General features: G+C 45.5%; 1 protein-coding gene across 3 annotated transcripts in view; it reads left to right on the top strand.

The window, feature by feature from the left end:
* TJP1 (tight junction protein 1) overlaps positions 1–24,521 on the top strand; it is a 159,061-nt gene that overhangs the window by 11,697 nt on the left and 122,843 nt on the right. For all 3 annotated transcript variants that reach the window (XM_066355576.1, XM_066355575.1, XM_066355574.1), the window contains exon 2: positions 2,855–2,987. In XM_066355576.1, the coding sequence (XP_066211673.1) occupies positions 2,855–2,987 (133 nt within the window). The remainder of the gene's footprint in view (positions 1–2,854; positions 2,988–24,521) is intronic.

The following is a 24,521-nucleotide window of genomic DNA, read 5'->3' as shown; positions in this document are numbered from 1 at the left end:
GAGTGCTTAACATCAAGGCATCTAATAGAACAGATTTGAAATATCTAAAGGAAAGTAATGAATGACCTATAAAGGGCAGTGGACAAATCCATATTCATGTTTGGAAACTCATTTGCATAGGAATAAGCAGTTCAGCAAGACAGAGGACACAGAGAATTTTTATAACGTAATAAAATGATGTAATTGTCCCTGTGTTTAAGGATCCCCCCCCCCCCCCCAGTGGGAGTTCTTATATTCTGTTGACGGACAGACGGGTGTGTAGACTGGGAAGGACTTTTTGAGAGGCGGTACTCAGCAACCATGAGAAACCTCTGACACTGGCTTTTACTTTTAGGGACCTTTCCTAAGTCAGTAATTGCATTTGTACCCAGAGATGTGGTCAGAGATGTTCATTGTTTGAATAGCAATGTTCATTGCTTGAATAGCCACCATTCATTTGAAAACTAAAACTGATGCCTGGCCCTGGCTGGTTGGCTCAGTGGTAGAGCGTCAGCCTGGTGTGTGGATGTCCTGGGTTCTATATCTGGTCAGGGCACACAGGAGAAGCACCCATCTGCTTCACCCCTCTCCTGCCCTACCCTTCCCCTTCTCTCTCTTTCTTCTCTGCCTGTCGCCATGGCTGGATTGGCTCAAGTGAGTTGGCCCTGGACGCTGAGGATGGCTTCATGGCCTCTGCCTCAGGTGCTAAGAAGAGCTTGGTTGCTGAGCAAAAGAGCAACACCTCAGATGGGCAGAGCATCACCCCCTAGTGGGTTTGCCGGTTGGATCCTGGTCAGGGGCACATGCGGGAGTCTGTCTCTGCCTCCCCTCCTCTCACTGATAAAATAATAATAACAATAATAATAATAATAATAATAATAAATAAAATAACACTGATGCCCATCAGTAGGAGAGTGGTTAAATAACTAACTCTAGTGGTACACCTACACTGTGGAATACTACTTAGCCATTAAAAAGAAGAAAAGAGATCTGTATGGCTTGTTATGGAAAGAGTTTCAAGATACATTACTAAATGGAAAAAATATAAGATGCAGGACAATATGATGAACAATTTGGTCACTTGACTAAAATAATTAAAAAGGGGGTTAACACCTGCATAGATGAACGTTTGTCTGTGAGCAGTGACTTTTCTTAGGAAAAGGGAGGAGGATTTGGGGTGAAGTGGAGGAGGGAGGCATTTACTTTTCATTTTTGTATCTTTCTACACTCTTCAAATATCCTAACGGTATAGGTGGATGTATATTTACTTTAAGCTGTAGCTGTGCCTAACCTGGTCTATTTTGTGATCCTCAACCCAGTCTTCTCATAGAAATCAGTTTTTGTTTCGCTCAGAGTCTGTTTGGTATATCCTTTCCAAGCAACGAGAGACCCACTCTGTTCCTTCCAGATGGCAAGTTAAGTAGAAAACTTGTGTTGGTCACGGAGGTTGATAAATATACATACATGGAATGTATTATAAATTACAGAGGAGATCTGACTGTAGAATAAGGAAACTGATTTTCATGAACCTCACTTCCAAGTCAGTCTTAGGGCTTGATACTCTGTATCATTGCCAAGACGGTAATCCATGGAGCGGTACTCCGAGGTTCCCAGGGCACCTTGTTCTGAGGCTGCCCTCAGCCAAGGCACAGAAATGAGAGCAACTGACAGTTTTGAGTAAGTGTATATGTGTGTGTATGTACACACATCTCAATGTGCATTCTGTAGATGGCTTAGATCAGTGGTCTGCAAACCGAGGCTCGCGAGCCACATGCAGCTCTTTGGCCCCTTGAGTGTGGCTCTTCCACAGAATACCATGTGCAGGCGCTACCTGGATAAGGAATGTGCCTATCTATGTAGTTTAAGTTTAAAAAATTTGGCTCTCAAAAGAAATTTCAATTGTTGTATTGTTGATATTTGGCTCTGTTGATTAATGAGTTTGCTGACCACTGGCTTAGATTGTTGCCATTTCTTTTTTTTCTTCTTTTTCTTTTCTAAGTAAGAGGAGGGGAGATAGAGAGACAGACTCCTGCATTCATCCCCAACCAGGATCTACCCAGCAACACCCCCGCTCCTGTCTGGGGCTGATGCTCTGCCCATCTGGGGCCATGCTCGCAACCGAGCTATTTTTAGCACCTGACGTAGAGGCTCCATGGAGCCATCCTCATCGTCCAGGGTTGATGCAATTGAATCAATCTATCCATGGCTGCGGGAGGCAAACAGAGAGAGAGAGAGACAGGGAGAAGGGGAGGAGTGGAGAAGCAGATGGTCGCTTCTCCTGTGTGCCCAGACCCGGAATCAAACCTGGGTCATCCACACGTCAGGCTGATGGCTGTACCACTGAGCTAACCAGCCAGAGCTACATCATTGCTGTTTCTTATCTGTATTTTCTGAGCTAACACTGAATTAAGTGTTGACTGCCAGGCCGGCATTTTCAGAATTACGTTCCTGCTTACCCAAAGCGTCCCAAACAGTGTCTGTGGTAATGCACCATGACAGCTGGTGTGTCCTGGGTGTATGCAGCAGGCCCCAGGCCGAGCGACACATAACTAACTATCCAGAGGGAAGGAGATGCCTCCCGGTTCCCTGGGAAACCTCCGTCCAGCCTTAATTGCTGCTTTGAAGCTGACAGAGTGGACATTTTGTGAATCTTCATGTTGGAATCTTTGAAGTCTGTTGAGAAAGGTTTCTGAACGAGAGCAGGCTGCAGAGAAATGTTCAGGAAGCGTCTCTGGGAGACTGTGCGTCCCCATGACTCTTAGCTTGTGGGTTAACCCGGGAACGTGACATTGTCAAAGCTCTACCGTGAAGACATGCTTGAGAAGAGGGCTCACCCCATAAGCCTGTGTATTTAAACACTTCCCCCTTCTGGCAGGGTCACGCCGTCCTCTGAGAATCCTAATGGTGCTACTTCCAGCGTCAGCCAAGGGAAGCCGTCCCTCAGACGCATCAAGGGGAGAATTCACAGGAGCCGAAGTCTGGACAGTGTGGATTTCTGTGAGCTCGCTGTGAGTAAGACCGTGCGGTACTTTCCTCACTTTTCAAGGAATGCGGAAATTTTCGTTTCATATTTTAAAATTTTCATACAGATGCAACAGGCTTATTTTGTGTGGTAAGCTTTTTTTTTTTTTTTTTTTTTTTTTTTTTAGTAAAAACTGGTTTATCTAACAGGTTACCAACCAGCTTACTTTCATAAATGGTAGCCATATGGTTCATTTATAATAAATGGCTCATGATAATTCCGAGTCAAGGACCAAGATTAAGAAATGTTTCCTGAACTCTGTAACAAAGATGGAATTAAGTTCAGTGGAGTATATTTGTAATACAGTGTAATCTATTGTAACAATATAATGTAACATAATGTATAAGTATCTTAGAAAATTAGAACTCCACATATTACAGTAAGTAGAGACCTCAGTATTTGATAAACCTCAAACAACTGACTTCCTGGTAGGGCCAGAAAATTGTTATTCTAACCTAATTAGGACAGATCCCAATTTACTTAACGATGGTGCTGTCTTTCCATTCTAAGTGATGAACATTAATAGTCTTTTAGGAGGCTAGCAACAGGTTTTCAGATGGATGTGTGATAAATTCATGCATGATGTTTGGAGGAACACTGGAACTTTCAGGTCCCACTGTTTTTTTCTATTAATTGTATTGTCCTAGTCCAATGCTATAGAGAGAATGCTAGAGCTCTTGGTGCTGTTGGAAGGTTCTATGCCCATTTATGTGTTGTAAGGTTCAATGGCAAATTAAGGAATGTTTAGGGTGCTGGGTACCCCAGCTGTTAAGATCTCTCCCCTTTGAGCTCTGACCCAAACTGAATCTTGAAAGTACCAGTAACCATTTTTGTTTCAAAAGGTGGTCCCAAAATGAGAGATTGAATTCATTGAAAGACAAATTTGAATTGCTCGTTGGAATATAAAGAAGTAGAAACTGAAATCTTATTCAGTTCTTTTGTATGATGGTTAACAGTGTCATTACTGAAGTGTAACGGATAACTAATTCACTTGGCATGTTATAAACTGTGTTGACCTTCTCAGACAGAATCATGGTTGGGGAAGAGGTTAAACTTTCTTTAACTATGAGGAAAGCAGGCTTTGTTTCACACAAGGTTGCCTTCAGTTCCCCAGAAATAGAGATACCGTATTTCCTCATGTATAAAATGCAGCTTTTTTTCAGAAAATTTGGGGTCTAAAAACTGAGAGCATCTTATACCGTGGTTGTAGATATTTTTACCTGCACTTCCCGCTTTTTTGCGCTTGCTTTTGCGCTCATTGTGGAAGACAGATTTGTCATCAGACACACATGAGGACAAACAAGGTAATGGATGGGAGTTTTGACAGCGATGAGGAGTTGTATGAATTTTATGATGAATAAAATTTGACCTCGATAACTTTATGTAATACATTATTTTTTCAGACGTCAGGCCCCAAAATTAAGGTGTGTCTTGTACATGGGGAAATGCAGTACATTGAATAAGAATTTACCTTTTGCCTGCCCGCGGAACCAAGGCTTGTGGCCTGGCGCAGGAGCCGGCTCTTCCCGCAGGGGTGGAGCAAAAGCCCAGAAGAGGCGGAGTCTCCCAACTAAGCGTGGGCACGCAGCCCCACCCAGCCCGTGGAGTCAAGGCCTGCAGCCTTCCCACTAGTGGGCTCCTCCTGCAGGTGTGGGCGAAAGCCTGCAATCAGGCGGAAACACGCAGCTGAGCAAGGGTGCTCACCCCTGCCCTCAGGGCCGAGCATAACCCCACCTGTGGGGCGGGGCAAAGGCCGAGGCCACGGAGGCTTATACACCTGAGCACGTGATCACAGCCACTCCTGTGAAGGAGAGGTGGAAACCACAGCAATAGCCCCAGTGGGCAGGCACCAGCAACGCCCATACCCAAACGCCCTAGGCAGCAGCAGCAGAGGGGGTGGTGGGCCTGCAGACAGACCACACCTAGGAAACACAGAGGCCACACCCAGTGGACTCCAGTGGCCAAAACCTTCTTTTACACAGACAAAATGAGAAGGCAGACAAATGCAACACAAATGAATCAAGAGAAATCCCCAGAAAAGGACCTGAATGAGTCAGATATAACCAAATTACCAGATGCAGAGTTTAAAATAATGATTGTTAGGATGCTCAAAGATCTAAGAACAACAATAGATGGTCATTATGAACACCAAAATAAAGAGATAGCAAGTATAAAAAAGGACATTGAAATAATAAAAAAGAATCAGTCAGAAATGACAAATACGATATCAGAAATGAAGAACACAATGGAAGGAATTAAAAGCAGGATGGATGAAGCTGAGAATCGAATCAGCAACTTAGAGGACAAGATAAATGAAGGCACGGAAACAGAGCAGAAAAAAGAAGAGACTCAAAAAGTCTGAGGAAACTCTTAAGAGAGCTCTGTGACAACGTGAAGAGAAATAACATCCGCATCATAGGTGTCCTGAAGAAGAAGAGAAAGAACAAGGGATAGAGACTTTGTTCAAACATATCATGGCTGAAAACTTCCCTAAAATTAAGCCAGGAAAACATCTCACAAGTTTAAGAAGCACAGAGAACTTCATTAAAAAGAAACCCAAAGAAATCTACACCAAGACACATCATAATTAAAGTACCAAAACTAAGTGATAAAAGAGAAAAATTAAAAGCTGTTAGAGAAAAAAAGGCTATCCTGCAAAGGAGCCCCCATAAGGATGACTTCTGACTTCTCAACAGAAACACTTGAGGCCAGAAGGGAATGGCAAGAAATATTCAAAGTAATGCAGAACAAGATCCTACAATCAAGATTACTCTATCCAGCAAAGCTATTGTTTAAAATTGAAGGAGAAATAAAAAGCTTCCCAGACAAAAAAAACCTCAAGGAATTCACTACAAACAAACCAATGCTGCAAGAAATGCTAAGGGGCCTGTTGTAAACAGATCAAAGGAGAAAAAGAATATAGCAAAAGAGGAATACAGTTTTAATTTTTTTTTTTTTCTGAAGCTGGAAACGGGGAGGCAGTCAGACTCCCGCATGCACCAGACCGGGATCCATCCGGCACGCCCACCTGGGGGCGATGCTCTGCCTATCCGGGGCATCGCTCTGTTGCGACCAGAGCCACTCTAGCGCCTGAGACAGAGGCCACAGAGCCATCCCCAGCGCCCGGGCCATCTTTGCTCCAATGGAGCCTTGGCTGCAGGAGGGGAAGAGAGAGACAGAGAGGAAGGAGAGGGGGAGGGGTGGAGAAGCAGATGGGCGTTTCTCCTGTGTGCCCTGGCCAGGAATTGAACCCAGAACTTCCGCACGCCAGGCCGATGCTCTACCACTGAGCCAACCGGCCAGGGCTGAGGAATACAGTTTTAAAGAATAAAATGGCAATAAACAACTACATATCAATAATAACCTTAAATGTAAATGGATTAAATGATCCAAGCAAAAGACATAGGGTAGCTGCATGGATAAGAAAACAGGACCCATACATATGCTGTCTATAAGAGACATAAGAGACACGCCTTAAAACAAAAGATGCACATAGACTGAAGATAAAAGGATGGAAAAAAAAATATTTCATGCAAATGGAAATGAAAAAAAAGCTGGGGTAGCAATACTTAGACAAAATGGACTTTAAAACAAAGGCTATAGTAAGAGATAAAGAAGGTCACTACATAATGATAATGGGAGCAATCCAACAGGAAGATATAACCATTATAAATATCTACGCACCTAATATAGGAGCACCTAAATATATAAAGCAGACTTTGATGGATATAAAGGGTGAGGTCAACAGCAATACTATAATAGTAGGGGATTTCAATACCCCACTAACACCACTAGATAGTTCCTCAAGAAAGAAAATTAACAAAGAAACAGCAGACTTAAAGGACACACTAGATCAACTCAATTTAATAGATATCTTCAGAACCTTTCACCCTAAAACAACAGAATATACATTCTTTTCAAGTGCTCATGGTACATTCTCTAGGATAGACCATATGTTAGGGCACAAAAGCGGTCTCAACAAATTTAAGAAGACTGAAATCGTATCGAGCACTTTCTCTGATCACAATGGCATGAAACTAGAAATCAACCACAACAGAAAAACTGAAAAATACTCAAACACTTGGAAACTAAATAGCATGTTATTAAATAACGAATGGGTTAACAATGAGATCAAAGAAGAAATAAAAAAATTCTTAGAAACGAATGATAATGAGCATACATCAACTCAAAACTTATGGGACACAGCAAAAGCAGTCCTGAGAGGGAAGTTCATAGCATTACAGGCATACTTTAAGAAGCTAGAAAAAGCTCAAATAAACAACTTGACCCTACATCTAAAAAATCTATAAAAAGAACAGCAAGTAAAGCCCAGAGGTAGTAGAAGGAAGGAAATAATAAAGATCAGAGCAGAAATAAATGACATAGAGGCTAAAGAAACAATACAGAGGATCAATGAAACCAGGAGCAGGTTCTTTGAAAAGGTAAACAAGATCTATGAACCTTTAACCAGACTCACCAAGAAAAAAAGAGAGAGGACCCAAATAAATAAAATTAGAAATGAGAGTGGAGAAATAACAACTGACACAACAGAAATACAAAATATTGTAAAAAAAAATGCTACGAAGAACTGTATGCCAAAAAACTAGACAACCTAGATGAAATGGACAAATTCCTTGAAACATATAATCTTCCAAAAATTAATCTGGAAGAATCAGAAAACCTAAACAGACCAATTACAACAAATGAGATCGAAACAGTTATCAAAAAACTCCCAACAAACAAAAGTCCTAGGCCTGATGGCTTCACAAATGAATTCTACCAAATATTCAAAGAAGAACTAACTTCTATTCTTCTCAAGCTATTTCAAAAAATTCAAGAGAAGGGAAGACTTCCAAGCTCCTTTTATGAGGTGAGCATAATTCTGATTCCAAAACCAGGCAAAAACAATTCAAAGAGAGAAAATTATAGGCCAATATCCCTGATGAATTTAAGTGCTAAAATCCTCAACAAAATATTAGCAAACCGGATCCAGCAATATATGAAAAAAAATCATACACCATGATCAAGTGGGATTTATTCTTGGGAGGCAAGGCTGGTACAATATTTGCAAATCAGTCAATGTGATTCATCACATAAACAAAAGGAAGGAGAGAAACCACATGATAATTTCAATAGATGCAGAAAAAGCATTTGATAAAATCCAGCACCCATTCATGATCAAAACTCTCAGCAAAGTGGAAATACAGAGAACATACCTCAACATGATAAAGGCCATCTATGACAAACCCACAGCCAACATCATACTCAATGGGAAAAAATAAAAGCAATCCCCTTAAGATCAGGAACAAGGCAGGGGTGCCCCCTTTTACCACTCTTATTCAAAATAGTTCTGGAAGTCATAGCCACAGCAATCAGACAAAAAAAAGAAATAAAAGGCATCCAAATTGGAAAAGAAGAAGTAAAACTATCATTATTTGCAGATGATATGATATTGTATATAGAAAACCCTAAAGTCCCAGTCAAAAAACTATTGGACCTGATAAATGAATTCAGCAAGGTTGCAGGATATAAAATTAATACTCAGAAATCAGGGATTTTTATACACTAACAATGAACTGTCAGAAAGAGAAATTAAGGAAGCAATCCCCTTCACCGTTGCAACCAAAAAAATAAAGTACCTAGGAATAAATTTAACCAGGGAGATTAAGATTTGTACTCAGTGACCCTGGCCGGTTGGCTCAGTGGTAGAGCGTCAGCCTGGCGTGCAGAAGTCCCAGGTTCAATTCCTGGCCAGGGCACACAGGAGAAGCGCCCATCTGCTTCTCCACCCCTCCCCCTCTCCTTCCTCTCTGTCTCTCTCTTCCCCTCCCACAGCCGAGGCTCCATTGGAGCAAAGATGGCCTGGGCGCTGGTGTTGGCTCCTTGGCCTCTGCCCCAGGCGCTGGAGTGGCTCTGGTCACAACAGAGCGACGCCCCCTGGTGGGCAGAGCATCACCCCTGGTGGGCGTGCCGGGTGGATCCCGGTCGGGTGCATGCAGGAGTCTGTCTGACTGTCTCTCCCCATTTCCAGCTTCAGAAAAATACAAATAAATAAATAAATAAAAAGATTTTTACTCAGAAAATTATAAAACATTGATAAAAGAAATCAGGGAAGACACAAACAAGTGGAAGTATATACCGTGCTCATGGTTAGGAAGAATAAACATCATTAAAATGTCTATATTACCCAAAGAAATTTATAAATTCAATGCAATACCGATTAAAATACCAATGACTTACTTTAAAGATATAGAACACATATTCCAAAAATTTATATGGAACCAAAAGAGAACACGAATATCCTCAACAATCTTGAAAAGGAAGAATAAAGTGGGAGGTATCACACTTCCGGATATCAGGTTATACTACAAGGGCATTGTACTCAAAACAGCCTGATACTGGCATAAGAACAGGCATATAGATCAATGGAACAGAACAGGGAACCCAGAAATAAACCCACAACTTTATGGACAACTGATATTTGACAAAGGAGGTAAGAGCATACAATAGAGTAAAGACAGCCTCTTCAACAAATGGTGTTGGGAAAATTGGACAGCTACCTGCAAAAAAATGAAACCAGACCACCAACTTACACCATTCACAAAAATAAACTCAAAATGGATAAAAGACTTCAATGTAAGCCATAAAACCATAAGCATCTTAGAAGAAAACATAGGCAGTAAGCTCTCTGACATCTCTCGCAGCAATATATAATATTTGCCGATTTGTCTCCACAGGCAAGTGAAATAAAATACAGGATAAACAAATGGGACTATATCAAACTAAAAAGCTTTTGCACAGCTAAAGACAATAAGAACAGAATAAAAAGACAAACTACACAATGGGAGAACATATTTGACAGTACGTCTGATAAGGGGTTAATAACCAAAATTCATAAAGAACTTGTAAAACTCAATACTAGGAAGACAAACAATTCAATCAAAAAATGGGCGAAAGAAATGAATAGATACTTCTCCAAAGAGGACATACAGATGGCCAATAGGCATATGAAAAAATGCTCAACATCACTAATCATTAGAGAAATGCAAATTAAAACCACAAGGAGATATCACCTCACACCTGTCAGAATGGCGCTCATCAACAAAACAACACAGAATAAGCGCTGGCGAGGACGTGGAGAAAAGGGAACCCTCCTGCACTGCTGGTGGGAATGCAGACTGGTGCAGCCACTGTGGAAAACAGTATGGAGATTCCTCAAGAAATTAAAAATCAAACTGCCTTTTGACCCAGCTATCCCACTTTTAGGAATATGCCCCAAGAACACCATAGCACTGTTTCAAAAGGAGAAATGCACCCCCATGTTTATGGCAGCATTGTTCATAATAGTGAAGATCTGGAAACAACTCAAGTGTCTGTCAGTGGTCGAGTGAATTAAAATGCTTTGGTACATGTATACTATGGAATACTGCTCAGCCATAAGAAATGATGACATCGAATCATTTACAACAACATGGATGGACTTTGATAACATTATACTGAGCGAAATAAGTAAATCAGAAAAAATTAAAAACTATATGATTCCATAGGTGGGACATAAAAATGAGACTCAGAGACATGGACAAGAGTTTGGGGGTTATGGGGTAGGAGGAGGAGAGGGAGGGGGCTTGGGGAGGGGAGGGGCACAAAGAAAACCAGTTAGAAGGCGACGGAAGACAATTGGACTTTGGGTGATGAGAATGCAGCATAATCAAATGTCAAAATAACCTGGAGATGTTTTCTCTGAACATATGTAGGAAAAAAAAAAGAATTTACCTTTTTATTGCAATGACTGTTTAAAGATTATCGATGGTTTATTCATTTTCTTGTCTCACAAAAGAGTTTCATGAAGTTTTAATGCACATCTCAAGGAAGGAAAAACATAACACTACCCAGGTGCAGTCAACACCTGCCTGATTAATTTCTTTTTCACGGTCTCTCTCATTGGACTTTATCTTGAAAGTGAGATGTCTGAGCATCTCTGGAGGGAAGGAACGTTGACACTGACGTTAAAAGAGAGGCAAAGTTGAGGTTTACAGCAGGTTGACGCTGGGAGGGTAGGATGTTGTCGTGAACCAGCGCAGCTAGTAATTTTAGGTCCTGAGTGGGAATGGCACGGAATTAAGAATATAGGCTTAAGCCCTGGCTTGTAGAGCGTCGGCCTAGCGTGCAGGAGTCCCGGGTTCGATTCCCAGCCAGGGCACACAGGAGAAGCGCCCATCTGCTTCTCCATCCCTACCCCTCTCCTTCCTCTCTGTCTCTCTCTTCCCTTCCCGCAGCCAAGGCTCCATTGGAGCAAAGTTGGCCCCGGGCGCTGGAGATGGTTCCATGGCCTCTGCCTCAGGTGCTAGAATGGCTCTGGTTGCAATAGAGCGACACCCCAGATGGGCAGAGCATCGCCCCCTGGTGGGCGTGCCGGGTGGATCCCGGTCGGGTGCATGCGGGAGTCTGTCTGACTGCCTCCCTGTTTCCAACTTCAGAAAAATACAAAAATATATATATATATAGGCTTAAGGAAATAAAGTATGGGGTTGGGAGGGCTCTGCCATTGCTGCTGGCAAGAAGAGAACGTGCCCAAAAAGTGCTTATTCATTCATTTATATGGCAAAGTGGGCCATTAACAAATCAATGAGATTTCTGATCATATCTCCAAGGCACTCCAAGAATTTTACCAAGTGCAGAAAACCCCCACCATAGATAACATCTTATCTTTACACAAAACAAAGGATAGAAGAAACTTGCCTCCAGTCTTTCCAGGGGACATGGGGGGGGGGGTAGGATGAGGATAAATAATCCAGCACCACAGTTTAATAGCCTTTTGCAACTTCACAGAACAAGTGAGATGGGGGATTGTGCAGAATGTCAGCTTATTGCCAGTTCCCCACACCTCTGTCCCCCCCCAAATCTAAACCGCAAAAACCCTGTTGGCTTTTTGGTCCCCAACAGGGTGTCATATGTAATCGTTCACTGAGCTTCATGGGCTGTTTGTGACTTAGGTGTACTGATAGCTAGTCGATCTGTCAGGAGTGGGAATGTACTAATAAAGTCTTATTACTGTAATCAATGTGGGCTTTTTGCAATTTGAATTCATTTTCTTTCTCTGATTCCCCCCAGTCGTGGCTGGTGGTGCAGCAATCTATATTTATTACACTCTTGAAACATGGTTTTAGATTGCTAGACATGTTTACAACGAGCACGTTCCATTTGTAGAAAACAAACAAACAAACAAACAAAAACCACCAAAAACAAGGGAAAACACAACGGATTTTCCAAACAATAAGAAATAAGAAGAGCCGGCTAACATATCTACTCCCACTTTCTGCCCCAAGCTATGACAATTAATATCCAGCACGCAGAGAGGCGTGTAGTGTCTTTGGCATGGGGCTAGAAAAGGACGTTTTCCCTTCACTTTTAAAATTCTTACCTTCTTTTCTAAAAGAAGGAAGTGTGACATTCTTTTTTAAAACGTAAATTAGGAAAGGGTTTCATGGGAAGTAAAAGGTGTTCAGGTTTGGCTTTCAGATGTGTTTGACTTTGTCATATAATCATGGAAAACCAAATTTTAAAGCTTAACCACAAAGTCTACAAGGAGGATCTTGGCAAAGAGTCTGTAATGACTTCCAATTATATAGGGAGACATAATCCTAATTCCCTTTAGGAAATAGCTTATCCACCATATGAACTTATCTCTTCATAAATGTTCTCCTCATTCAAAAAGACTGAGAAATAATCCTTCATACAGTTTTTTTATTTGTTTTTATTTGACAGAGACAGAGAGAGGGACAGATAGAGACAGGCAGACAAGAAGGGAGAGAGATGAGAAGCATCAACTCTTTGTTGCAGCACCTTAGTTCATTGACTGCTTTCTTACATGTGCCTTGACTGGGGGGCTACAGCAGACCGAGTGACCCTTTGCTCAAGCCAGTGACTTTGAACTTAAGCCAGCAACTTCTGAGCTCAATCCAGCCACCACGGAACATGTCTATGATCCCACACTCAAGCTGGTGAGCCCGCACTCAGGCCAGTGACCTTGGGGTTTCGAACCTGAGTCCTCTGTGTCCCAGTTCAACACTCTATCCACTGTGCCACCGCCTGGTCAGGCTACTGTTTTTAAATTTTATAAACATTTTAATGAAAGGTGTGGCTTCCTTTGACTGCCAAAGTAAAAAAGAAAACCTTAAAATAGAAAGACTTAAACTTAGTTTGTAATACCCCTAGTTCAAAATCTCAAATTTACATCATCAACAGAGTAACATTTCTATATTGTATATATATATATATATATTTTTTACTTTTTTACTTTTAAGTTTGCCTAAGGGGGAAAGAAATACAAACTGTACTGCTTTTGGAAAAACAGAGCAAGTGGAACACAAGATCCACTTGCTATGGGTTGAAGGTCCCCGTTTCTGGCTGAGAAGCCGCTGGTTCCTGCTGAGACTCTTGGCTCCGGTCCCTGGCATTGGGTTGATGCCCTTTCGTTCCCGGGAAGAGGGGAGATTGTTTCAGCACACTCTGTGGGAGTGAAGTGGGATGGGCTTTCTAGATCATTCTGTCGACCCCACGGTGTAACCGACTGACATCTTAGTAGGGCGAGGGGCCTGGAGTCCATCCAGTCTCCCTGGATCTTGAGACACTGTTTCCAGAGACACTTAGTAAAACTTTCTTAGGTGAGGCCTTTGTTGGTCACATCTGTTGTGAAGATGTATTTTGCCTAGAAAAACCTCAGCCTTTCTTCAGTGTGATTATTTATTGAGTGAACAAAGGGACTTGATTAGGTGAATAAATACCCTGGCTGACAGGTAGGCTCTGGGGGCTGGGGGGGAGGGTGTCACCGAAAGTAGAAACAGAACCACAACTTGCAAAACATGCCCTGATTTGCAAAACAGATAAACGATGCCAGACCACACAGTGATGCCCATGGTAAGCTGTGGTCAGGCTCTTTACCACCAGTTGATACAGACCCATAGGTTCCAAGGTAAGACTAGAGACCAACTGGTCTATCAGTAGCTCTTTGACCACTGTTGCTGAGACACAATTGTTCCAGCAACTCCCCAGTTTTTAATATTTAAAAACAATTTTTTTCTTTTTTTTTTTAATTCAGTGAGAAGAGGGGAGGCAGAGAGACAGACTCCCACATGTGCCCCGACAGGGACCCACCCAGCATGCCCACCAGAGGCGGTGCTCTGCCCATCAGAGGCATTGCTCCGTTGCTCAGCAACTGAGCTCTTCTTAGCGCCTGAGGTGGTGGCCATGGAGCCATCCTCAGTGCCCAGGACCAACTCACTCCAATCAAGCTATGATTGCAGGAGGGAAAGAGAAAGATAAAGAGAAAGGAGACGGGGAATGATGGAGAGGGTGTTTCTCCTCTGTGTTCTGGCTGGGAATCAAACCCAGGACTTCCACACACTGGGCCGATGCTCTACCACTGAGCCAACTGGCCAGGGCCAATATTTTTACTTTTACTTTTTTTTTTTTTTTAGATTTTATTTATTCATTTTTAGAGAGAGAACAGAGAGAGAAGTGGGGAGGAGCAGGAAGCATCAACTCCCATAGGTGCCTTAACCAGGCAAGCCCTAGGGTTTCGAACCGGTGACCTCGGCATTCCAGGTTGATGCTTTATCCACTGTGCCACACCACAGGTCAGGCTATTTCTTATTTTTCAATTAAAGTTGACACACAATATTGTACACCTGAAACTACTTCTACCTGCTTGACGAGGAAGTTGGTGGGACACGCACCATTTCACTTGAAAAATAAAAAGGGGTTCTGTTGCTGGGTTGGGTTTCTGAACTAAAAAGCCTAATGCTAGGACCAGGGGACACCACCGGGTCAGGGGCAATCCGGAGTGGACGGGAAGCCAGGGACAAGTTCATGGGTGGACAGGGAAGAAAGCTGAGGCGGGCAGTTTCCAGGGGGCTGTGGGTGGTCGTCCACAGGTTCACGCGGCTGCAGGTCTTTGGGGGAAAGCGATGGCGTCCTGCCCCTGCCGGCGGTCAGAGAAGCTCATGGGAGGAGCTGGACGTAAAGTTCATCTTCTTTTTTCTTTTGTCTCGAGGGGAGGAATACTGTGGTTTCTTCCGCAGTCACAGAACCGAGAGCCCTTCACCGCTTCACAATCCACAGACTTGATGTCCTGGGCCTGACAGTTCTGTCACATTTCTGACAGTTACAGCTCCTCCCTCCCCCCAATCTGTGCACAGAGCACATGATGGTGGAACTCACCCCCGGGTGCTGTGCTCATGGTGACAAGAGGGGGCAGGGTGGAGGGCATCGCTGGGAATCGGTTGGCAACATTGGCCAAGGGCACTGGGGAGAGGCTGCCAGTGTAGCGATGCAACGATCGAGTGTTTTCATGCGTTCCGAATGAGTACATTCACAGGAAGAATTTTTTCTTTTAATTTGAAATGGGTCCTGCTTCGGCTTTTCAGGGTGATCCTGTGTTATCTCGTCACTTCTCACTTGTGGAGCCTAAGGGCCTGCGTCCCACGTTGTTACCGAACAGGAGAACCTCTGGGAAACATAGCGAGGGACGTGGTGTATCAGGGGTCTGTGCGCACACACACGTGTAGTTTCCAGCACGCGTAGAAAACTCCCGGGAGTTGCCTTTGAAATGGATGCCACTCTGTCCCATTGGTCTAGATGAGAGCGTTCTCACTCCTCGGGTTATTGTGACCTCTGAGCATTCGCAGGAGAAATAGATGTTTCAGAATGGGCTGTTTTAGGCCCTGGCTGGGTAGCTCAGTCAGTTAGAGCGTCATCCCGATACACCAAGGTTGCAGGTTCGATCCCCGGTCAGGGCACCTACAAGAATCAACCAGTGAATGCGTAAATAAGTGGAACAGCAAATCAATATTTCTCTCTTTTAAATCAGTAAAAAAATTATAAAATGTGTTGTTTTCTATCCAACATTTTCTGTCATGTCTCAGTAGCAGACAGACGTTTAGTGAGGACCGTCCCTGCACCTGGTGGAAGGGTGGAGAAGGGCCACACAGAACAAGAACGCCAGTTCTTCACACTGGCTGGGGTGTCCTGAGGAGATACACCAGCAAGAATGGAAGCCCCCTCTCATTTCCTTGGTGCCTGACTGCCTTCTCCTGTAGCAGATGGGGAACGAAACAGGGACCTCGACGCCTCTTTGGTCTTGACTTTGTAGCTTATGGAAAGGCTTGTGCCTCACGGCCGGATGGGGGTGCTGCAGTGAGACCCAACCTTCTTTATGGCCTGTTTGTTCTAGAAGTCCCTCTCGTAGAGTCACTGGACCCAGAGGTCATGATTGGAGCTGGCTTTCCTTTTCAGGGGCGCTTAGAGGCTGCCCCTTGGGTCGGGGTGGGGGGGACAGTACAGGCTTGGGAAGTGGCCACTGGAGGGTGGAGCTTGGTAGCTGAAGGCTCTGCCTTGGGTGGTGGCCCAGGGTGGAAACCAGAGAGACCCTGGGCGGGTTCCAGAGCCCACAGTGGGTACCAGACAGACAGAAGACTGAAAACCCAATGTGCCAAGATGCCTTGTTTACCCCAGTACTGAAGGAAGTCCAACTTTTATGTTAACTCACAAGTGGCATGTAGTGAGGCGTGACCAGCAGGACACAGTGGGGAACGGGAGCTGTCATTTCACGGGGCGCTGGCTTTATCTCAGACTTCGGTGTCCCTGTTTGTGGGAGCCCTGTGGAACGACCCGGCAAAGCCCATGCAGACACAGAGCTGGTCTCTGTTCTCCAGGACTTAATTGTCACACTTTCATGTTGTCCGAGAGGCCGAGCCTGGAAAGGATTTAATTTCTACTCAGAGGACTTGATCCTGAATCTTTTAGCAGCCTGAGGTGGACCGTAACATGATTATTTTGGACCTGGATCTTCCCCATTTGTCCCCAGGGCAGGTGGCTGGCTACATAGCAGGTCAGCGGCCACACGGGGGCAGGACTTCCCAGCCAGTGCGTGTGGGCAGCCTGGCGGGGCCTCCGGCTGGGTCCTTTCGGGTTAAAAAAACTTCATTCTCCCTGCCCCTCTCCAGTTGCGTCACTACTTAAATTTATGAGCATGGACTTGAATGTGGACATGAAAAGGGAGAAACCTTTCCAGTTTGTGGAGATTTTGATTGTTTGGATTTCTGGAAGCAATTGATCTTTGGAGAGATGCTACTTTGGACAGAGGGGATTTGCGAGGAACCCCGTGCTTATTTGGAGGTGATTTATTTGTGCAAAAGGTGCGGGGATGAAGTACACATTAGCAGTTACACAATAGCCACAGTGACATAAAGTCCAGCACAGGGAATACAGTCAGTAATAGCCCAGTAATTATAAATATGTATGGTGCCAGGTGGGTACTAGACTTATTGGCAGGGTATTACTTTCTAAGTTAAATAATCGTCTAACCATCCTATGCTGGACACCTGAAAATACTATAATAGCAGATGTCAACTGTGACTAGAAAATAAAATAAAATAAGTAGAAGAAAGGAAAGGTAAGGGAAAAAGGCGATGGATATGTCGCGAACTTTGAGAATCGGTGGGTTATGAGTAGAATGGCATTGGTGGGTCTGGTTTTATTCTTTGGGATGAAAAGTGAAAGTACTTCTGTTCCTAAGAACTTACATGCTCTCAGGAGTCATGCTGTTTGTTGCTAATTTTTTGAAAGGCACCCTAAAGGAAATTCCTTTTTACAACCAGTCTCATACCTGTACGTCACTTTTGAGATCCTTTGCCATGTTTAGATGTGGCGTGAGCCTTATTTATTTATTTATATACTTATTTATTATTAAGTGAGAGGCAGTGAGGCAAAGACAGACTCCCTTGTGCACCCCAACCAGGATCCACCCAGCAAGCCCCTGCTGGGTGATGCTCTGCCCATCTGGACCACTGTTCCGTTGTTCAGCAACTGAGCCATTTTAGTGCCTGAGGTGAGGCCAAGGAGCCATCCTCAGCAACTGGGGCCAACTTGCTCAAACTAATTGAGCCATGGCTGTGGGATCAGAAAAGAGAGAGAGAGAGTGAGAGAGAAGAGAGAGGGGGAAGGGTGGAGAAGCAAGATGGGTACTCCTCCTGTGTGCTCTGGCTGGGAATCGAACCCGGCACTTCCACCCGCTGGGCTGATGCTCTACCACTGGCCAGGGTTGACATGAGCCATCTTTATAAGGACTTGTTAACTTTGTTTTCCCAGTCTCCGGCGTGTATTAAGTTTTGAGGGAGTCGTTATAGTGAGAGAAGGAGAACCACAGACCAGCTTTTAAAGTATTCTGCTTTTTTCTTTTGACCTAACCACATCCTTTGAGTTATTTCATTCAGGTGACTCCTGATGGCTGGCGTTGTTAATGCTATCTTGGCCTGAGATTTTATTTATTTACTTTTGGTGGGTGGGGGGGAAGGAAATGACATCATTGAGAATATTCTTATTACTACGGTTTGCATTATTTAATAACCTATCTAACCTCTGGCTCCTGCATCAACACGATGCTTTTGTACATGGAATAAGACAAACACACTGTGGTCTCTGTGTTCATGGCAGGATGTTGTAAATGGGCTATTTAATTTTAAGTGGCTTGCTTGTTTATGTTCTCCTTTGAAACTGCTAGCAGGTGTAGGAAGCTGGGAGAGGCGTGCTTTGAGGCGGGGTCACAGTGTAATGCCTCTGACTTTGTTTCCGTATGACATCAGCTTTAGCCACTGATCGCCGCCTCTCCCTCTGGTAAAGGAACTGTCTTTTCTTTCCTTGTACTTTCTCTCCTCTGCATGTGACCGCACCAGGGCCGGCGGTGGGGTGGGAAGGGAGCGTGAAGGACAAGGGGAGGACAGCTGACCTTCAAGGTGAGAGAATGATGGACAGGGTGGCCGTGGCCACCAGCTCCCTGAGGTCAGTGAGGAGGTGAATCCAGGAGGGGCTGGGGCACCGGTGGGGGTGCTCAGTGCAGAATGCAGGAGCTCTGGCCCAAGCACGGCATGGTGGAGTCGACCAAGTTGTTGGGAACCTTGGTGACCAAGCCCAGGTGTGGCTTTGGGAGTGAACTGCTGGAGTGGAGTGAGGGTCAAGGCCATTCTAGTAAAGCCAGGAGTTTCAAAGTTATTTGAAGTGACCGTGGGTGGTGAAGCCAGCACCAGGACACCTTCCTGACGGTCCTTTCCCGACTGTGGCCATTGCTGCTCTGGGAGGACCCGGGAGAGCCACCAGCACCTCCCAGGAGATGCAGAAACATTAAGAAAATGTCTGACAGTCGATGTTGAAAGAGACAAGGGGTTAGCGCAGGGGTCGGGAACCTATGGCTCGCGAGCCAGATGTGGCTCTTTTGATGGCTGCATCTGGCTTGCAGACAAATCTTTAATAAAAAATAATAATAACGTTAAAAATATAGAACATTCTCATGTATTACAATCCATTCATTTCCTACCGTTCATGTTCATGGTTGCAGGTGGCTGGAGCCAATCACAGCTGTCCTCCGGGACAAAAACAAATTTTTATTGGATAATGCATAATGTACACGGATCGTTGTATGGCTCTCACAGAATGACATTTTAAAATATGTGGAGTTCATGGCTCTCTCAGCCAAAAAGGTCCCCGACCCCTGGGTTAGAGTCCTCGCTGATCGCTGGAGCAGAGGAGGTGAGCGTAAAACATTCAGACAGCAAATGGAAAGCATTTAAAGTGGAGTGAAGTTCAAGGAGGAACCGGAGACAAAGGCCCTTTGAAGGAAAAGGAAAGAAGTGGTTTGTGGAGGCCCTTTGAACTAACTGGAGAGGTCACCGCTGGACACCGCAGACACGTAGGGGACCCACGAGTGTCCCCCGGGAGCGTGTGTAAGAGCAGAAGGTTCCTGCCGGCCACGGAAAATGCACACGCGTGGAGCAAGGAAGCGTGTCGGTTTCAGCGGGATGTCGTTTCTGGGACACCTGGGTCTCCTTACAGTTCCACGAGTGGCCTTCTCAGCTTCCCGCTCAGCGTGGCGTCGCTGTGACCTCCACACCCTCCACGTGCCACCTCCTAATTTATTTGAACCTGTGGGCAGATGACGGCTAGTTTGGAAACTGGATTTGTTAGCTGTTTTTCGTGTGTGTGTGTGTGTGTGTGTGTGTGTGTGTCCACAGCCAGATGAAAATGTTTGCCAGCTTCATGTCCTTGAATCACACAGACTCTTCCTGCATCACTTAGCGACAAAGCTCATCAGCTCTGGCCTCTCGTAAACATTTGTGACTCAAGTTGGAAACCACTTCAGACGTTCCCAGCTGAGGTGGGTGTCTGCCTTTGTCCTGTGCGCATGTGGAGGAGGCAGACGTTCTTTTTGAAAAATTTTTTACTACTCATCAGCTGTGGCTTTCTTTTAAAGGAGTCGTTACAAAGGTCGGCCCGTGGTCTCGTTCCTCCAGCTGTCTGGGTTTATGGCCCAGGGATGTCGACCTTACTGTTTTAACTTGGCGTCGCTGAAGGTGGGGCTGGTATGACAGGCGGGAAGGGGTGCGTGGGGCTTAGATGTGGGAGGGGATGGGACAATGACAGGGACAGCCCAGCCCTCCTGCTCTGTCACTGGGAGCAACCTCAGTACAGCGTTCATACACATCCTGTGAGTCACCATGTTCCGTTTAATCTCAGGTGTTTAGAAAGACATAGGCAGGGCTGTTTCTCCTTGGCTTGTTTTGCTTTTAATGCTTTATCCGTGTGTGTGTGTGTGTGTGTGTGTGTGTGTGTGTGTGTGTGACAGAGACAGCAGAGGCCGAGAGAGGAACAGACAGGGACAGACAGACCAGAAGGGAGACAGATGAGAAGCATCAATTCTTCGTTGCAGCTCCTTAGTTGTTCATTGATGTCTTTCTCATATGTGCCCTGACCGGGGGGGGGGGGGGGTAGGGGGGTGGAGGGGAGGTACAGCAGAATGAGTGACCCCTTGCTCAAGCCAGCGACCTTTGGTCTCAAGCCAGTGACCCCTCACTCAAGCCAGATGAGCCTGCACTCAAGACGGCGACCTTTGGGTTTCGAACCTGGGTCCTCCGCATCCTAGACGCTCTATCCACTGCGTCACCGCCTGGTCAGTCTAATGCTGTATCTTAAAATAGTGCTTACAGAATTGGCCACCAAGCACTGGAACCGTCATGACATGTGGCACTCACCAGAGGTGTGCACAGACACGTTGTACGATAAAAAAAAAAAATTTTAAATGAGCCGGTGATTTTCCTTCTTCTAAGGAAACGAGAGCCCGTCGGTCATTGGCATCTGCAGTGAGCCGTTCTCAGACGTCGCCTCAGTCTGTCTGGGGTCCTGGTCTTGGTTCTTAGGCCTGGGTGAGGCCAAGCCAAGGCAGAATGAGGGGTATTTTGTCCTTTCTTTCATATTTCTAGTAAGTTCTCAGATCATTTCACGGGGATGCCACTTGGTTTCAGTGGACATTTGTCCCGTGCCAGGTCTTGGTACTAAAGTGACCAAGTTCACGCAACCTGGGGTCCCTCTTCTCATCATCGCCACCTTGAACCACCTCTGCAGGGATGTGCCGTCTCCTCCCGTGGGACTGGAGGTGGAGCAGGGGCCCGTTTTCCGGGTCCTTCCTCTCCGGCGGCCTCCAGGGCCCGCGTTCCCCTTCCTGGCCCTCTCTCAGCGTCCTCCGGCTTTTCTGGGTGTCCGGCTCTCTCCCTAGAGCAATGGTTCTCAACCTTTCTAATGCCGTGAAACTGCAGTACAGTTCCTCCTGTTGCGGTGACCCCAAACCAAAAAACAATTTTGGTGGCTACTTCATAACTGAGATTTTGCTACAGTTATGATTCGGAATGTAAATACCTGATATGCATTATGTATTTTCCGATGGCTTTAGGCGACCCCACCAGGGTCGCAACCCACAGGTTGAGAACCGCTGTCCTAAAGCGACACAGAGTTCTAGCTTGAAAAACAATAAAAAAGCCTCCCACTGATCGGTCGCCTTCTCTTTCCTGCCCGGTTTTTTGACCACGTGATACACACACGCACACGCACACGCACACCTTCCCCTCCTGTTTTCATTGCCTCTGTAATCCGTTATTGTCACCACCACCCCCTTGACTGCCTTTCCTTTGCCCTCCTTCTCTTTCATGTCTTCATGGGGTTTGGCCGCTGAGCAACATCTCACTTTTCCTGAACATCTCCTGCAGTTAACCTGACACCTCCTACCTCTCTGGTGGGACCTTCTCTTTTCTCAAGAGCTCTTCACGTGGTCCTTCTCCCAACACCAACTCCCTGTGCTTGTTTCCTCCTCCAGGAGTGATGCTTAACTTTTCTTTTTTCCTTAGAGAGAGAGAGAGACAGACAGACAGACAGGAAGGGAGATGAGAATCATCAACTCATAGTTGCAGCACCTTAGTTATTCATTGATTACTTTCTCATATGTGCCTTGACTGGGGGGGGGGGGGCTGTAGCCGAGCAGTGACCCCTTGCTCAAGCCAGCAATCATGGGCTCAAGCCAGGGACCTTGGGCTCAGACCAGAGACCATGGGTTCATGTCTGTGATCCCACATTCAAGCTGGTGATTTTGTGCTCAAGCCAGCAACCTTGAGGTTTCAAACCTGGGTCCTCAGCATGCCAAGACTACACGCTGTCCCCTGTGCCACCACCTGGTCAGGCAGATCTTTAACTTTTATTGATCTAAGAGTGACCTCACAGGTCAACATGACCACACCCAGTCTTCCTCAGTCTCCTGCTGATTGATGGGTGTCATCCCTTGAATGGTCCGCTCTTACTTCAGAACCCCAGCCCCCCATGAAGGAGGGTGCCCCAGGCTCCCTGGTCGGCCTTGGGCTCCAGTTTCCAACGAAGGTGCTGCTCAGCAACCCTGCAGAGTCAGAAGATGCCCCTGGGGGCCAGGGAACCCCGCCTGCCTGACGCACCTTCTTTGACCCCAGTTCTCCCAGGATTTGGCTCGGCAGTTCTGATCCCATGGTACCTTCAAGAAAGGATCCCCCCCCCCGCCCTCGCCCCCCCCCCCTTATGATTGGAGGGAGGCTTAGTCTGAATTTCCTAGTCTGCCACTCCCAGAATCTGAATTCTTCCTGCAGACACATTTTTTCTCCTTTTTATGTTCTTAAATCTCTCTGAGGAGGTATGTGTCTCCATGGACTTGGTGGGGTTTCTTTTTCCTCTTACACCATCTAAATTTGTCTCTAATTAAATGGGCAGGTTTCATTTATTTATACGGACTGTGAGTTCTCATGGACTTGGATATATTTCTATCGTGTTTTTCTATGTTTTGTATCGATCCTGCTATTCCCAGGATATTTCTCTCTCCGGTATTGCACTGTTCGACACACCTATAAATTCACTCCTGTCCCAAAATGATTGTTTACTATTTGATGGGTCCGTGTGGTTACTGGTGGGGTTTTGATTATTTGTGGGAATAAGGATAAAGATTGTGCCACAAAAGTCTTTCTTTATGTGACAGAGAGACAGAGAGAGGGACAGACAGACAGGAAGAGAGAGAGATGAGAAGCATCAATACTTGGTTGTGGCACCTTAGTTGTTTATTGATTGCTTTCTCATATGTGCCTTGACTGGCAGTGGGGATTACAGCAGACCAAGAGACCCCTTGCTCAAGCCAGTGACCTTGGGCTCAAGCTGGTGAACCTTGCTCAAACCAGATGAGCCTGTGCTCAAGCTGGCGAGCTCGGGGTTTCGAACCTGGGTCCTCAGCGTCCCGGTCTGACACTCTTTATCTACTGCACCACCGCCTGGTCAGGCAAGTCTTTTTTTTTTTTTTTTTTAATCTCTGGTTTTACTTCCTAACTTTCAACTTTCCCTCTGTACTCAGAGGTATACAAAAAAGTAAATTTTCTTTCTTTCACCTCCCTTTTTGTCCTCGTTCCTTTGGTTTTTCAATAAGATCATGTATTCTGTGCCTATAGCTTGTTTCACGGGGGAGTGCTGGGGTCACTACACAGTGAGCTGAGCCCCCTGCCCTGGTTATAGCTACATCCCAGGCTTGCCGGCCAGCAGGAGGTGCTGGAGAGGGGCTGAAGGTGGCCGTGGGTTAAATGAGTTCCCCAAGAACTCACAGCAGAGGAAGGGAGGATGAAGAGGTGGTGGGAACAGAGGGTGCCAACTCACTTTTTATCTTCCTGTGCTGTTTGAGATCGCCTGCCGATAGTATAAACCACTGAATTTTACCCTTGAAGGGGGTCAGTTTTACAGCATGTGAAAGAAACATTCCTCAATAAAGCCCTAAAGCAGGTCGATCTGTCTGGCAGAAGAGTTCAGCGAGAGGCGTCTGAAGCTGACCCGCTCTAGGCTCTTGGTAAGTGCCGTGGCTGCAGCAGCGGATGCTGGTGTCTTTGGTTTATAAATGCCTTTTTTTTTTCTTTTTTTTAAGCAGAAAAGGAGGTAGCACAAAAGAGGGACCCGAAGTGACCTGGGCAGACCTCCTTCAGCGAGGTGAGAGGGCTGCCCAGGCCTCAGTTCCTGAGGGCAGAGCTAGAGGCTGGTCTAAGGGGCGGAGCAGCGGCCCTCTTTCTGGCTGGTTTGCCAGAGCCGCCCGGTGCCCACCCCCTTTCCTCAGAGAAGGGTGCTCCGCTGTCCCACTTGCCCAGGGGAGGCT

This window comes from Saccopteryx leptura, chromosome 13, assembly GCF_036850995.1.
Source record: "Saccopteryx leptura isolate mSacLep1 chromosome 13, mSacLep1_pri_phased_curated, whole genome shotgun sequence".
Lineage (NCBI taxonomy): Eukaryota > Metazoa > Chordata > Mammalia > Chiroptera > Emballonuridae > Saccopteryx > Saccopteryx leptura.
Note: the sequence above shows the minus strand (reverse complement) of the source record. Positions and strands in the feature narration are given on the sequence as shown.